At 41.1% G+C, this 17,013-nt stretch overlaps 1 protein-coding gene across 1 annotated transcript in view; it reads left to right on the top strand.

The window, feature by feature from the left end:
- Positions 1 to 17,013, top strand: part of LUZP4 (leucine zipper protein 4) — a 54,887-nt gene that overhangs the window by 19,710 nt on the left and 18,164 nt on the right. Inside the window, 4 exon segments of the mRNA XM_032392766.1 lie at positions 14,663 to 14,794; positions 16,125 to 16,240; positions 16,499 to 16,873; positions 16,875 to 17,006. Coding sequence (XP_032248657.1) covers positions 14,663 to 14,794; positions 16,125 to 16,240; positions 16,499 to 16,873; positions 16,875 to 17,006 — 755 coding nt within the window.

The following is a 17,013-nucleotide window of genomic DNA, read 5'->3' as shown; positions in this document are numbered from 1 at the left end:
TTAATTAATTAATTAATTTATTTATTTATTTGACAGAAAGAGACACAGTGAGAGAGGGAACACAAGCAGGGGGAGTGGGAGAGGGAGAAGCAGGCTCCCCACTGAGCAGGGAGCCCTTTGCGGGGATTGATCCCAGGACGCTGGGATCATGACCTGAGCCGAAGGCAGACGCTTAATGACTGAGCCACCTAGGTGCCCCAAGCATCCACTCTATATTAAGCACTGTGCTAGGTACTTGGTACACTGATAGATAAACAATGGCTTCTTCTCAAGCTGATAATCCAGTTGGGGAGGCAGCTAAGGAAATATATGCAATTATATGTTGTTTTAAATGTTTGGAAGTATGTATACTCAGAGTCTGTCAGAAATTGAGAGGAAACTAAGTCACATTTTTTAAGGTTTCTGGTATTTTACATATTTATTTATTTTTTTTTTAAAGATTTTATTTATTTATTTGACAGAGACACAGCACGATAGGGAACACAAGCAGGGGGAGTGGGAGAGGGAGAAGCGGGCTTCCTGCAGAGCAGGGAGCCTGATGCGGGGCTCGATCCCAGGACCCTGAGATCATGACTTGAGCTGAAGGCAGACACTTAACGACTGAGCCACCCAGGTGCCCCAAGGTATTTTACATATTTAAAAAATTATAGAACGATGTTTACAAAAATTGGGGTATGTTTTAAACGTTCACAAGTAATAAAATAGTGATTTCAACGCCTTCTAAAATACAAAATAATATGCTTTTTTTTTTTTTTTTTTACAGATTTTATTTATTTATTTGACAGAGAGAGAGAGAGCACAAGCAGGGGGAGCAGAGGGAGAAGCAGACTCCTTGCTGAGCAAGGAGCCCGATGCGGGGCTCGATCCTAGGACCCTGGGATCATGACTTGAGCTGAAGGCAGATGCTTAACTGACTGAGCCACCCAGGCGCCCCTAATTATGCTTTTTACAAGAAAATTGGTTATATGATTTATATCAAAATTTAATTATATGGCACCTCAAGCTGGGTGATCTATTTTTTAAAAAGTTTATTTATTTAAGTAATTTCTACACCCAACATGGGACTCAAACTCACAATGCAGAGATCAAGAGTTGTCTGCTCTTCCAACTAAGCCAGCCAGGTGCCCTGGGTGATCTATTTTATTTTATTTTATCTTATTTTATTTATTTATTTATGATTTTATTTATTTGAGAGAGAGAGAACGATTGAGAAAACAAGTGGGAGGAGGGGCAGAAGGAGCCCCTCGTGGGCTCCCCAGGGAGCCCAACATGGAACTTGATCCCAGTACCCTGGGATCATGACCTGAGCTGAAGGCAGACACTTAACCGATTAAGCCACCCAGGTGCCCCTGGGTGATCTATTTTAAACTGTTTGAAGAATGTTGTCTTTCTTCAGTCCTCACGGTGTTTTTCTGACATGAATCTTACTTAGGTCAAGAATTCAAATTTGAGTGTCTTTAGTGAGGTCTGAACCAAATGGTTCTCCTTGAGAGACTAGCTAGGTATTCTCAGATGGAGTCAGTGGAGAATATCATACGGAGAGTAAGCAGGAATATAGCACCATGTCTCTGTAATGATATCATATCCTGAGAACTAAGGGAAAGGACATGAAAATCTGGAAGGTTGATTGTTATGTTAAAGATTTTTTTTTTAAAGATTTTTTTTTAATTTATATATTTGACAGAGAGAGACACAGTGAGAGAGGGAACATAAGCAGGGGGAATGGGAGAGGGAGAAGCAGGCTTCCCGCTGAGCAGGGAGCCCGATGCGGGGCTCAATCCCAGGACCCTGGGATCATGACCCGAGCGGAAGGCAGACGCCTAACGACTGAGCCACCCAGGCGCCCCTGATTGTTATGTTAAAGACACCTTCAGGGCGCCTGGATGGCTCAGTCAGTTAAGCATCTGTCTTCGGCTTGGGTTGTGATCCCAGGGTCCTGGGATCGAACCCCACATCGGGCTCCCTGCTCAGCGGTTAGCCTGCTTCTCCCTCTTACTCTGTCGTTCTCCCTGCTTGTACTCTCTCACTCTGTCTCTCAAATAAATAAATAAAATCTTAAAAAAAAATTTAAAAAAAGAAGACACCTTCTTCATAACCTCATAGACTATGCTGAAAAGGTCGTTCCACACCTTACTTAGGTCCAAAAGCCATTTGTTTTCTCTTCTTTGTGGACAGGCTGAGCAGCAATTGGATTTCATCTCTAAATCGTAGCTGATAAGATCTGTGATTTCTAGATGTATACTGTATATTCTTGTGCAATTTCATTACAATGCAAGAAATCAAATGGTGGTCTCTGGAATTATGAAGTCTGGAGTTAAAATTATGTATAATTTCACTTAAAAAAACAAAAATAAAAGCAAACCTGCAATATATTCCAAGGGTGCAAATAATGGAAACTTTAAAAAAGTAATTAAGTTTTTTCTTTTTTTTTTTAAGATTTTATTTATTCATTTGAGAGAGAGAGAGAGACAGAGCAGGGGGAGAGGTAGAGGGAAAGGGAGAAGCAGGCTCCCCGCTGAGCAGGGAGCCTGATGAGGGGCTTGATCCCAGGACTTGGAGATCATCTCCTGAGCTGAAGGCAGATGCTTAATCATCTGACCTACCCAGGTGCCCCGAAAGTAATTAAGTTTCTAAATAAGTTTGTAAATGACCATTATATTTAAAAAATCAAGACTTGTGTTTCTCAGTTTTTTTCTGCTGTGTAACCATCTATTAACCTTGGCCAACTTAACACACACCTGTATATTTAGAGGGGAAAAAAAATAGAAGAATTAAGTACTTTTTACAGGCCACATGTGTACGTATGAGAAAATTGTTTAGTGTCAGCAACTACTAAATGCCAATTCAGTTCAATTGTTTATTAAACACTCACTATTATCTAAGAATTCCTATGAAACAGAAATACTTCTTACACTACAGGGTTTTTTCTTCAATTTTATTTTATTTATTTATTTATTTATTTAATTAATTTATTTTATTAAAGACTCTATTTATTTGACACAGAGAGAGATAGCAAGAGCAGGAACACAAGCAGGGGGAGTGGGAGAGGGAGAAGCAGGCCTCCCACCGAGCAGGGAGCCCGATGCTGGGCTCGATCCCAGGCCCCCGGGATCATGACCCAAGCCGAAGGCAGACGCCCAACGACTGAGCCACCCAGGTGCCCCTTTTCTTCAATTTTATAATCTTCTTAATAGAATTTTAGAGCTGGAAGGGCACTATACTCTCTTGTCTCTATAGTCAAATAAAGAACCATTTAGAAAAAGAATTAAAAGAATGTCACTGTTAAATTTATTGATACTTTCACTTGGCTATACCTGAGTTTTTGTTTGTTTTTGTTTTTTTGTTTTTTTAGTCTCGTGGTACATTTTTTTTTTAAAGATTTTATTTATTTTTGTGACAGAGAGAGACACAGCAAGAGAGGGAACACAAGCAGGGGGAGTGGGAGAGGGAGAAGCAGGCTTCCTGCCAAGCAGGGAGCCCGATGCGGGGCTCGATCCCAGGACCCTGGGATCATGACCCCAGCTGAAGGCAGACGCTTAACAACTGAGCCACCCAGGTGCCTCTCATGGTACATTTTTATGTTGGGGCATAGATGCCTTTTCCTAATACCATTTTTTTAATTATATTTCAATTTGAACATTTGTTAATTTAATATGAAATACTTAGGAAATTGTACTAGGTTTCTTTACTTATGAAATTGTACTAGGTTTATTTCTAGAAAATCCAGCATAGAATGGATGTTTAAGATTATAAAACTAAAATATATTTCTTTTCTCCATTTTGAATCTAAAGCACTTTCAAGATTAAAATTTCCTACTCACTTGACTTTCATCACAGTTTGTATCTTAGATACTGATGTTTGCATCTTGCAATAGTTTAGACAGGTACTATGTCATACAGGCTTGTCCTGAGGTGACACCATATCGGTGTTCTAAGTGCGAAGAGAAATGGAATAGTCAGCATTTGGCGAGAGGTGAGATAAAAGATCTATATTATATAAAGCTTTTCTACTTGATTGGGAGCTATGCACAGCTGGACTTGGAATATACCAAACGCATTTGCTTTTAAAGATGTAATGTTATATTTAAATATGCCTAGCATTCACCTTTTCTTTGATTACCCTCCTTTTGTAGTCTAGGCAGCTTTACATTTTTTGTTAAAACAAGTTTCCTTTAAAATGTGGACTTAGTTTCTAAAGACAGTCAAATGAAATTAAAATTATTGGATCACAGAAAAGATGCAGTTTCCTTTCAAATAGCTGTGCAGTGATAATATCAATTCTCTATTATTTTTTTAAGTTTTTATTTAAGTAATCTCTATACCCATCGTGGGGCTCAAACTCACGACCCTGAGATCAAGAGTCACGCACTCCTCAGACTGAGCCATCCAGAGGCCCCTCTCTCTATTATTTAAAAAGCACTGGGGCCTCTGGGTGGCTCAGTAGGTGAAGCGTCTGCCTTCAGCTCAGGTCATGATCTCAGGGTCTTGGGATCAAGTCCCGCATTGGGCTCCTTGCTCAGCGGGGAGCCTGCTTTTCCCTCTCCCTCTGCCTGCTACTCCCCCTGCTTGTGCTCGCTCTCTCTGTCTCATAAATAAATAAAATCTTAAAAAAAAAAAACTAAAAAATAAAAAGCATTGATCAATTTCCTGATTTCAGATAATACCTTGCATATTGCCAAGCACATAGAATGCTCTCAGTAAGTGCTTATTATTTGATAGTTTGAGATGGCACTGCTAGAGATAGTATGGGGTTCTCCCCTCACCCTCATCTATAACCCTCACTACTTATGCCTTAGCTCCTGTCCCTTACTGTGCATTGAGATACTGACACCCAAGGCTTTTCTTTTTTTTCTTTAAGATTTTATTTATTTTTTTACAGGGAGAGAGACAGCGACAGAGGGAACACAAGCGGGGGAGTGGGAGAGGGAGAAGCAGGCCTCCCACCGAGCAGGGAGCCCGAAGAGGGGCTCGATCCCAGAATCCTGGGGTTATGACCTGAGCCGAAGGCAGACACTTAACGACTGAGCCACCCAGGCGCCCCTCCTTTTTATTTAAAAAAAGTTTATTTACTTTAGAGAGAGAGAGAGAGAAAGAAAGTGCATGAGTGGGGAGGAGGGACAGAGGGAGAGAGAGAGAGAGAATTTTCAGCAGACTCCCTGCTGAGCGCAGAACCCGACGCTGGGCTGGATGCCAGGCTTCATCCTGGGCTCCATCCCACGCTCCATCCCACAACCCTGAGATCATGACCTGAGCCAAAGTCGGATGCTTAACTGACTGAGCCACCCAAGTGTCCTGACACTCAAGGCTTTTCATCATCTACCTTGTCAGTCTAACCTTTCCCCTAGAACTCTCCAGCACTAATCTTCCATTCTAGCCAAGCTGATCTTCTCCCTGAACACACTGTATTAATTCGTGGCTCCAAGCCTTTTCTTGTGTTGTTTCTCTTTCTTCAAGTGCCGGGATCTTTCCCCTCATTCACATCCTACCCATCTTACCCAGCTCCACCACAAAGATGTTGCAGCTGTTCCAGTACTCAGTAGTTTGTCTTTTCTCTGCGGTCTTGGCGTAGTTCGTCTCTGCATTATTCAGTTGGTACTTAATCATATACAGGCAGTTCCCAGCTGTCGAAGTGGTGTTGTGCTCCAGTACCTCATTTGTATGACAGCTGTTGGATGCAGGAAGAATTTCCCTGTTGAAACAACGTTATAAAGGGTGAGTAGGATTCTAGGGCAGTGCACAAAAGTCCATTCAGTGATATTTGGATTGTAACAACTGTTTATAATAATATGTTACACAATAATGTATTTCAGGGTCAAACAGAGAATTCTAGGAAGACCTCTCCCTTACTATAGTTCTAAGAACATCTCTTTATGGGTTCCTCTTCCTTCCCCATACAGCCTCATTTCCTTGGTGACTTGAGGAGTTATCTTGGGTGACTGGTGGTTCAGGGAGAATAGTGTGAACTCTGGGGAAAGAGCTTTGTGCTTACAAGTGGATGAGTAGAAGAGGGTGGGTCTGTGGATGCCCGTCCCATTGCACCTGAGGTGAATGGGGAGAGGACTTTTTGTTTCTCTTTTACCTTTCCCCCTGGCACCACCTTAGTATAAACTTTGATCTCTTCATGCTTGGACTATTGACGTCCCTCTGCCTACCCCAAAATAATTAGTTTTCCTTTTTGTAATCTGACTTTATTCTACAATTTACTCCTGATCATAAATTGCTATTTCCCCAAACCATCAATTTCATAATCTCACTCATATGCTCTTTGACGTTTCTTCGTTTGCTCACAGCAGTTGCTGACAATTTGGGTTAAACATCAGAGTTCCTTGGAGGACTTTAAAAAACAAATACTTGAGTCCCATTCCAGGCCTACTGAATCATAATCTTGCATAGGGACTCTGTATTTTAAAATAAATGTCTTCAGGTGATTCTGATGCACAGTCAGGGTACAGAACTACCTGACCTATAGGATACAGATAATGTTGAAAAATCTTAGCACTGCGGTGCCTGGGTGGCTCAGCCAGTGGGGCAACTGCCTTCAGCTCAGGTCATGATCCCAGGGTCTTAGCATCAAGCCCTGTATGGGGCTCCCTGCTTGGTGAGGAGGCTGCTTCTCCCTCTCCCTCTGCCTGCCACTCCCCCTGCTTGTGCTCTCTCTCTCTCTCTCTCTGTGTGTGTGTGTCAAAAAATAAAATCTTTTATTTATTTATTTGACAGAGAGAGAGACAGCGAGAGAGGGAACACAAGCAGGGGAGCAGGAGAGGGAGAAGCAGGCTTCCCACTGAGCAGGGAGCCCGATGCGGGGCTTGATCCCAGGATCACAGGATCATGACCTGAGCCAAAGGCAGACACTTAACGACTGAGCCACCCAGGCGCCCCCAAAAATAAATAAAATCTTAAAAAAAAAAAAAGAAAAATCTTAGGATGACTTTAAAAACCCTTTGTGTTGAGGAGCTTTGTGTTCTAATCCCAGTTCTGCCGTTAGCTAACCTTGGGTGCACCACTACTCCTCTCTGGGCTGCAGTTTTCTCATTTGTAAAATAAGGGATCAGTGTTTTTCTGCTCAGGTGTTTCCATTCCAGATTCAGGGTGATTCTAGGCTTCTTTTCACCTTTATATTTTAGTGAATGCTATATTTTCGTCTTATTTCAGGAAAGCTAATTTAGGAGGCAGTTTTGTTTTGTTTTGTTTTGTTTTTAGTAGGCTGTTTATTTTATTCTTTTTTAAATATTTATTTGTTTTTGAGAGAAAGAGAGCACAAGCAGGGGGAGGGCCAGAGGGAGAAGCAGACTCCTCGCTGAGCAGGGAGCCTGATGTGGGGCTCAATCCCCGGACCCTGATATCATGACCTGAGCCAAAGGCAGACGCTTAACATACTGAGCCACCCAGGTGCCTTAGGAGGCAGTTTATTTATTTATTTTTAAAGATTTTATTTATTTATTTGAGAGAGAGAATGAGAGAGAGAGAACACATGAGAGGGGATAGGGTCAGAGGGCGAAGCAGACTCCCTGCCGAGCAGGGAGCCCTATGTGGGACTCGATCCAGGGACTCCAGGATCATGACCTGAGCCAAAGGCAGTCGCTTAACCAACTGAGCCACCCAGGTGCCCCTTAGGAGGCAGTTTAAATGAAACATACATGTGGGTGATTATTTTTAAGTCTAAAACATACTGATGACATCCTTTTCAGCTTTTAAACAGAGTTTCAATTACCTGTGTTATAGACTGTCAGGTCTGACTATATAGACTGCCCTGCTGTCTATGTCCGTTTTGCTTGTTTTCCTGCATTCTACTTTGCTGTGCTTATCTTCCCTTGCACAAGTGAGCCCTCTGACATGAAATTTAACTGCGGGAAAATATAACAAAAATGGAAAAATACCAAAGACAAAATTGAATTTCCCATTAGTTAAGTGAATTTTATATAGCAGGTGTGGGACATCCCTGAATCCGTATTACAGGGATGCTGATATTTTAAAGATTTATTTATTTAGTTCAGAGAGGTTGGGGGGGGGGAGAGAGAGAAAACGCGAGTGTGGGGAGGGGCAGAGGGAGAGAATCTTTAAGCAGACTCCCCGCTGACAGTGGAGTCCAAGGGACGTGGGGCTTGATCTCAGGACCCAGGAGATCATAACCTGAGCTGAAACCAAGAGTTGGATGCTTAACCAACTGAGCCACCCAGGAGCCCCAGGGCTGCTGATATTTTAAAGAAAAGCCAGTACTATCACTTATGAGGCTAAATTGGGTGAAATCAGTGACTATTTTTATGAAAATGTAAATGTCAGTACATTTAGGGTGATAAACAGCCTTAGAGTAAGGCTAAGTAAGTGGGAAAATAATGTATTTTTCACCCAGAGAGTCTCCTTTTGGTAGATTTGGATGGATATCATAGTCTATTTCTACCATCTCTCTTCTAGAATAATTACTGTAAGTCAAAATATCTTGATGCTATTGGCCAAGTAGCAGATATGAAACCTTTATCTATTTGTTGAATGTGAACAATGACAGTCAATCTCTGTAAAGCCAGGGGACAGGTCAAAGTGAGTACTCGAATACCATATTAGCGGTGGCCTTATACTACTTGAGTGCTAAACTTGACTTTGTGTAATTAATTGGAAACAGAATTGAAAGGAAAATGCTATTTTAATAAGAATATCACATTCAAATGTAGGATCACTAGCCTGGGTGCTGCTCTCCTCATTCTTGGGATAGCTGAGCTTTTTTTTTTCCTTTTTTTAAAATTTTATTTATTTATTTGAGAGAGAGAGAATGCACAAGCAGGGGGAGGGGCAGAAGGAGGGAGTAGCAGACTCCCTGCTGAGCAGGGAGCCCGACACCAGCTCCGACTCCAACTCCAACTCTCACTCAGGACTCCATCCCAGGACCCTGGGATCATGACCTGAGCGGAAGGAGACACTTAACTGACTGAGCCACCCAGGTGCCCCAGGGATAGCTGAGCTCTTGAAGGAGGAAGTGTAATGTAGTGGCAAGAATCTTCGACTTAGAATCTGTCCTGGATTCTTAACATATTAATCTTTTGCCCTCAAGAAAGTCAGGTAAGGGGGTGCCTGGGTGGCTCAGTTGGTGAAGCATCTGCCTTCCGCTCAGGTCATGATCCCAGGGTGCTGGGATCGAGTCCCGCATCGGGCTCCCTGCTCCATGGGGGTGGCCTGCTTCTCCTTCTCCCTCTGCCTACCACTCTCCCTGCTTGTGCTCTCTCTCTCTCTATCAAGTAAATAAATAAAATCTTAAAAAAAAAAGAAAGTCGTGTAAGTCTGTTTCCTTCTTTAAAAAGTGAGGATGGGGCGCCTGGGTGGATCAGTCATTAAGCGTCTACCTTCGGCTCAGGTCACAATCTCAGGGTCCTGGGGTCGAGCCCCCCATCAGGCTCCCTGCTCAGCGGGAAGCCTGCTTCTCCCTCTCCCACTCCCCCCTGCTTGTGTTCCCTCTCTCGCTGGCTCTCTCTCTGTCAAAAAATAAATAAAATCTTTAAAAAAAAAAAAAAAGTGAGGCTAATCTCTGCTGACCTTTAAGAGTGGGGGTGCACTATCTGACGTACATGAGACCCTTGATAAGCGTTTGTTCATTTATTGTCTCATTTACTGAGTGTCACATGTATGCCAGGTACTGTGTCAAGAGATTTTATATGGAAGTGCTTTGTGAACTTTAAAGTACTACCCAATTTAAAGGTGTTATTATGGATCCACAGGGTTTATCCATTCAGCCATCCCTGGAATAAAGCATTGGGTTGATGTTTCTCAACTGTAGCTGTAGTACTGCATGAGCGTAAGACTTTTTCCATCTTATTTAATCCTCATGTGATTCTAAGATGGAGCTTGCCTTATTTTTGGTGACTCAGAAGTCAGGAAAAATGTAGTCACTGAAAATTGTCGGTGAGGGCCACAAGACAGGCTGGTCCTGGAGCACTCCCTCATGGCCTCAGGGCCTTGTGAAACCACTGACTCAGGGAGAAGCTTGCTCTTCACTTTCTCCTCTCTGAGGTTTTGCTCTCCTATTTAGGAAGTCACCCATCTCACTGTGTCCCTGCAAGCCTGGTTGGCCATTGTTTCAGGGCTGACGAGGGGGAGGGGTTGGAGATTAAAAATATCTTTGGTGTGGGCGCCTGGGTGGCTCAGTCGTTAAGCGTCTGCCTTCGGCTCAGGTCATGATCCCAGGGTCTTGGGATCGAGTCCCACATTGGGCTCCCTGCTCGGCAGGAAGCCTGCTTCTCCCTTTCCCACTCCCCCTGCTTGTGTTCCTGCTCTCGCTATCTCTCACTCTGTCAAATAAGTAAATAAAATCTTTAAAAAAATAAAAATAAAAAAATCTTTGGTGTATCAGCACCCAGCAGCGCCCCAGCTAGTGACCCTCCATTTGAATGTGATATTCTTATTAAAATAGCATTTTCTTTTCAATTCTGTTTCAAATTAATTATACAAAGTGGTGTCCTGCAAGATTTTTTTTTTTAATTAATATATAATGTATTATTAGTTTTAGGGGTATAGGTCTGTGATTCATCAGTCTTACACAATTCACAGCGCTCACCATAGCACATACCCTCTCCAATGTCCATCACCCAGGCACCCCATCCCTCCCTCCCCCTCTACTCTAGCAACCCTCAGTTTGTGTCCTGAGATTAAGAGTCTCTTAGGCTTTGTCTCCCTCTCTGGTTTCGTCTTGTTTCATTTTCCCCTCCCTTCCCCTATGATCCTCTGTCTCGTTTCTCAAATTCCTCATATCAGTGAGATCATATGATAATTGTCTTTCTCTGATTGACTTATTTAGCTTAGCATAATATCCTCTAATTCCATCCATGTCATTGTAAATGGCAAGATTTCATTTTTTGATGGCTGCATAATATTCCATTATATATATATATATATATATACCACATCTTCTTTATCCATTCATCTCTTGATGGACATCTAGGCCCTTTCTATAGTTTGGTTATTGTGGACATTGTTGCTATCAACATTGGGGTGCAGGTGCTCCTTCGGATCACTACATTTGTATCTTTGGGGTAAATACCCAGTAGTGCAATTGCTGGGTCATAGGGTACCTCTATTTTCAACTTTTTGAGGAGCCACCATACTGTTTTCCAGAGTGGCTGCACCAGCTTGCATTCCCACCAACAGTGTAGGAGGGTTCCCCCTTCTCCGCATCCTTGCCAACATCTGTCGTTTCCTGACTTGTTAATTTTAGCCATTCTGACTGGTGTGAGGTGGTATCTCATTCAGGTTTTGATTTGTATTTCCCTGATGCCCAGTGATGTTGAGCACTTTTTCATGTGTCTGTTGGCCATTTGGATGCCTTCTTTGCAGAAATGTCTGTTCATGTCTTCTGCCCATTTCTTGATTGGATTATTTGTTCTCTGGGTGTTGAGTTTAATAAGTTCTTTATAGACTTTGGATACTAGCCCTTTATCTGTCATTTGCAAATATCTTCTCCCATTCTGTCGGTTGTCTTTTGGTTTTGTTGATTGTTTCCTTTGCTGTGCAAAAGCTTTTTATCTTGATGAAGTCCCAATAGTTCATTTTTGCCCTTGTTTCCCTTGCCTTTGGTGATGTTTCTAGGAAGAAGTTGCTGGAGGTGAGGTCGAAGAGGTTGCTGCCTGTGTTCTCCTCTAGGATTTTGATGGATTCCTGCCTCACATTTAGGTCTTTCATCCATTTTGAGTCTATTTTTGTGTGTGGTGTAAGGAAATGGTCCAGTTTCATTCTTCTGCGTGTGGCTGTCCAATTTTCCCAACACCATTTGTTGAAGAGACTGTCTGTTTTCCATTGCACATTCTTTGTTGCTTTGTCGAAGATTACTTGACCATAGAGTTGAGGGTCCATTTCTGGGCTCTCTATTCTGTTCCATTGATCTATGTGTCTGTTTTTGTGCCAGTACCATACTGTCTTGATGATGACAGCTTTGTAATAGAGCTTGAAGTCCGGAATTGTGATGCCCCCAGCTTTGTTTTTCTTTTTCAACATTCCTCTGGCTATTTGGGGTCTTTTCTGGTTCCATAAATTTTAGGATTATTTGTTCCATTTCTTTGAAAAAAGTTGATGGTATTTTGATAGAGATTGCATTAAATGTGTAGATTGCTCTAGGTAGCATACACATTTTCACAATATTTGTTCTTCCAATCCATGAGCATGGAACGTTTTTCCATTTCTTTGTGTCTTCCTCAATTTCTTTCATGAGTATTCTATAGTTTTCTGAGTACAGATTCTTTGCCTCTTTGGTTAGATTTATTCCTAGGTATCTTATGGTTTTGGGTGCAATTGCAAATAAGATCGACTCCTTAATTTCTCTTTCTTATGTCTCATTGTTGGTGTATATAAATGCAACTGAATTTTGTGCATTGATTTTATATCTTGCCACTTTACTGAATTCCTGTATGAGTTCTAGCAGTTTTGGGGTGGGGTCTTTTGGGTTTTCCACATAAAAGTATCATATCATCTGCAAAGAGTGAGAGTTTGACTTCTTTGCTGATTCGGATGCCTCATTTCTTTTTGTTGTCTGATTGCTGAGGCTAGGACTTCTAGTACTATATTGAATAGCAGTGGTGATAGTGGACATCCCTGCCATGTTCCTGACCTTAGGGGAAAGCTCTCAGTTTTTCCCCATTGAGAATGACATTCGCTGTGGGTTTTTCATAGATGGCTTTTATGATATCGAGGTATGTACCCTCTATCCCTACACTCTGAAGAGTTTTGATCAAGGAAGGATGCTGTACTTTGTCAAATGCTTTCTCTGCATCTATTGAGAGTATCATATGGTTCTTGTTCTTTCTTTTATTAATGTATTGTATCACATTGATTGATTCGTGGATGTTGAACCAACCTTGCAGCCCAGGAATAAATCTCACTTGGTCATGGTGAATAATCCTTTTTAATGTACTGTTGGATCCTATTGGTTAGTATTTTGGTGAGAATTGTTGCATCCATATTCATCAGGGATATTGGTCTGTAGTTCTCCTTTTTGATGGGGTCTTTGTCTGGTTTTGGGACCAAGGTAGTGCTGGCCTCATAAAATGAGTTTGGAAGTTTTCCTTCCATTTCTATTTTTTGGAACAGTGTCAGAAGAATAGGTATTAATTCTTCTTTAAATGTTTGGTAGTATTTCCCTGGGAAGTCATCTGGCCCTGGGCTCTTGTTTGTTGGGAGATTTTTGATTACTGTTTCAATTTCCTTACTGGTTATGGGTCTGTTCAGGTTTTTTATTTCTTCCTGGTTCAGTTTTGGTAGTTTATACGTCTCTAGGAATGCATCCATTTCTTCCAGATTGTCTAATTTGCTGGCATGTGGTTCCTCCTAATATGTTCTTATAATTGTTTGTATTTCTTTGGTGTTCCTTGTGATCTGTCCTCTTTCATTCATGATTTTATTTATTTGGGTCGTTTCTCTTTTCTTTTTGTTAAGTCTGGCCAGGGGTTTATCAATCGTATTAATTCTTTCAAAGAACCAGCTCCTAGTTTCATTGATCTGTTCTACTGTTCTTTTAGTTTCTATTTCATTGATTTCTGCTCTGCTCTTTATTATTTCTCTTCTCCTGCTGGGTTTAGGCTTTATTTGCTGTTCTTTCTCCAGTTCCTTTAGGTGTAGGGTGAGGTTGTGTATTTGAGAACTTTCCTGTTTCTTGAGAAAGGCTTGTATTGCTATATACTTTCCTCTTAGGACCACCTTTGCTGCATCCCAAAGATTTTGAACCATTGTGTTTTCATTTTCATTTGTTTCCATGAATTTTTTAAATTCTTCTTTAATTTCCTGGTTGACCCATTCATTCTTTAGTAGGATGCTCTTTAGCCTCCATGTATTTGAGTTCTTTCCAATTTTCTTCTTGTGATTGAATTCTAGTTTCAAAATATTGTGGTCTGAAAATATGCAGGGAATGATCCCAATCTTTTGGTACCAGTTGAGACCTGATTTGTTACCTAGGATGTGATCTATTCTGGAGAATGTTCCATGGGCACTAGAGAAGAATGTGTATTCTGTTATTTTGGGATGGAATGTTCTGAATATATCTGTGAAGTCCATCTGGTCCAATGTGTCATTTAAAGCCTTTGTTTCCTTGTTGATCTTTTGCTTAGATGATCTGTCCATTTCAATGAGGGGGGTGTTAAAATCCTCTACTATTATTGTATTGTTGTCGATGTGTTTCTTTGATTTTGTTATTAATTGGCTTATATAATTGGCTGCTCCCATGTTAGGGACATAGATATTTACAATTGTTAGATCTTCTTGTTGGATAGACCCTTTAAGTATGATATAGTGTCCTTCCTCATCTATTATTATAGTCTTAGGTTTAAAATCTAATTTGTCTGATATAAGGATTGCCACCCCAGCTTTCTTTTGATGTCCATTAGCATGGTAAATGGTTTTCCACCCCCTCACTTTAAATCAGGAGGTGCTCTCTTTGGGTCTAAAATGAGTCTCTTGCAGGCAGCATAATGATGGGGCTTGTTTTTTTTATCCAATCTGATACCCTGTGTCTGCATTGTTTGATCTTTGTTATGGTTTTACAAGTTCATTATTATTATACTGTTATCATTTTTCAGGGCTACTAATTTTTACAATGTTCTGAAATATGATGAGGTAGAATATAGATTATTCACTTGAGACACGTTGTAATTCGGCTTTTTCTATTGTCTTTGTTTTTCATGTGTTTCTAATACAGATGACATTATAAACCTTAAAAAGTTAGAAAGTAAAAACACTGAACCAAAAAAGAATGGAACAGAGAACCGTAAAAAAAACAACCCAATTTCAAGACAGCGAGCAAAGGCTCATAGGCATCGCCGGCAAAGAGGTAAAGTATACTAAAAATCAAACGTTGCAAAGAATCTGAAATATTTGTGAATAACTAGGTAAGCAAATTCTCAAACTTGGAATGTATTCTAAAGTTGCATTATGTTCCTAGTTTTATTTTTCTTGGAAATGTAGGCATATAGGTTTGGTAAGAATTTATGCCATGACAAATGAAAACAATTTTTAAAATTTATATGTGTTTCTTCCATAAGGGAGAGCAGGATGAGAATGATAAATATTTTATACCTGGTCACAAGCTTGCCTGGTTGGTCCAATTCCACCTTTAAGAAGCAATACAGGAGGGGTAAGAGCATGGTTAATAATCTGAGCACCATGGCATCCACATTCTGAAAAATCAAATGCTGTATGGCAGAGTACAGAACATGAAGAAAGCCTTTTTTGTATTTCTAATCCTATCGGTCAGTGCAGTCTGCATATTTTAATAAGAATGTGCTGCAGACTGCCATTGTAGAGAAGCCTTCCCAACAATTAAGGCTCTTCATGGTTTAGTTAACAGGCTGCGATCATCTTGACAGTGTGCATACTACTCCAAGTCCCTGCCAGTTGCCCACCCAGCTTCATTATAGTCCTTGTTTGAATCCTTCAGTGGCTTAGCGGGTTCTGAGAAATGGAGGGATGGTGGTTATTATAGGAACAAAGCTGGTAAGAATGGTGAGGTGACCTATTCTCATGTTTCTTTTTTAAAAATTTATTTTAGAGAGAGAGCATGCACTCAGGGAGGAGCAGAGGGAGAGGGACAAGCAGAGTCTGTGCTGAGCACAGAGCCCAGTGTGGGGCTTCAGCCCACAACCCTGAGACCATGACCTGACCCAAAACCAAGAGTCGGATGCTTAACCGACTGAGCCACCCAGGCGCCCCATCCCATTCTCATGTTTCTAACTAAACATAAAATTGATCTTTGTGAGCCTTTTGGAGATCCATCTTCTTTGTTTCTTAAACTATCTTTACACCCAAAGCAAAGCAGACAACTGAGGGAAATAGTTACATGATTAATACAAAGCAGACAGTTTTTCTCCATCTCTCCTTTTTCTAGTAGATAGATGATATGCCCCAACTTTGTTGGCATATAAAAACAAATTTGAAGTATTGTATACAAAGAAGACTACTATATTAAGGTATGCAAATAGAAACAGTATGGCAAAGACTTTCCTAGAATTTGGTGAGACTCTCAGATGATATCAAACTAATGAAATGTCAAGTTTTCCAAACCCAAGGCATAGCGTCAAAACAGTGAGATCACAGATAATATTTCTGAGAGATACATTGAATTTACTGACTGAAAATACAGAAAATAATTATTTTTTTCAAAGGATTCTCAAGATTCAGAAAGAACATTGAGAAAGGAAATGATACAAAACCATACCAAGAACCCTCTGGATTCAAGCCCGGACAAAGCTCTTTAAACAAGCAGCCTGTAAATAAGCAGGTAAATAAACACTGAGAATTAACCAACATAAAAGGCCCTAAATTTAATATAATTCTTAATATTAAGGATTATTTTAAATTGCATTGATTGAGCAGAGATTGTTTTTTAGTATTCCCTCCTGGTGCCTTGAACAGTTAGTTCTGAAAACTGTTTAGTCTATAAAAATAGGGGCAATGAAATTTTTAAAAAAATTGCCCATAGAAATTGCTTTGACAAAATATCATTATATTTGTTTTGCAAAATTGTGGTTCTTTGCAGGAGAAGTGCAATGAAAATTCTAAGTCCCAAGCAGAGAAGAGTGGAAGCCAGGCAGAGGGGAACCAGCATCAACTGGAAGGATCTCAAGGCCAATCATCAGAAAATCGACACCATTCAGAGAGATCTCATGGCCAGTTGGAGAGTTCTTGTAGCCAGTCAGAGAGTTCTCATGGCCAGTCAGAGAGTTCTCGTGGCCAGTCAGAGAGATCTCGAGGCCAATCCGAGAGATCTCGTGGCCAGTCAGAAAGTTCTAGTGGCCAGTTGGAGAGATCTCCAGGCCAATCTGAGAGATCTCGTGGCCAGTCAGCGAGATCTCCAGACCAATCGGAGAGATCTCGTGGCCAGTCCGAGAGTTCTAGTAGCCAGTCCGAGAGTTCTAGTAGCCAGTCCGAGAGTTCTTGTAGCCAGTCCGAGAGTTCTCGTAGCCAGTCCAAGAGTTCTCATAGCCGGTCGGAAAGTTCTCGTGGTCGGTCGGAGAGATCCCGTGGCCGGTCGGAGAGATCCCGAGGCCGGTC

Source organism: Phoca vitulina, unplaced genomic scaffold (genome assembly GCF_004348235.1).
Source record: "Phoca vitulina isolate PV1807 unplaced genomic scaffold, GSC_HSeal_1.0 scaffold69, whole genome shotgun sequence".
Classification (NCBI taxonomy): domain Eukaryota; kingdom Metazoa; phylum Chordata; class Mammalia; order Carnivora; family Phocidae; genus Phoca; species Phoca vitulina.
Note: the sequence above shows the minus strand (reverse complement) of the source record. Positions and strands in the feature narration are given on the sequence as shown.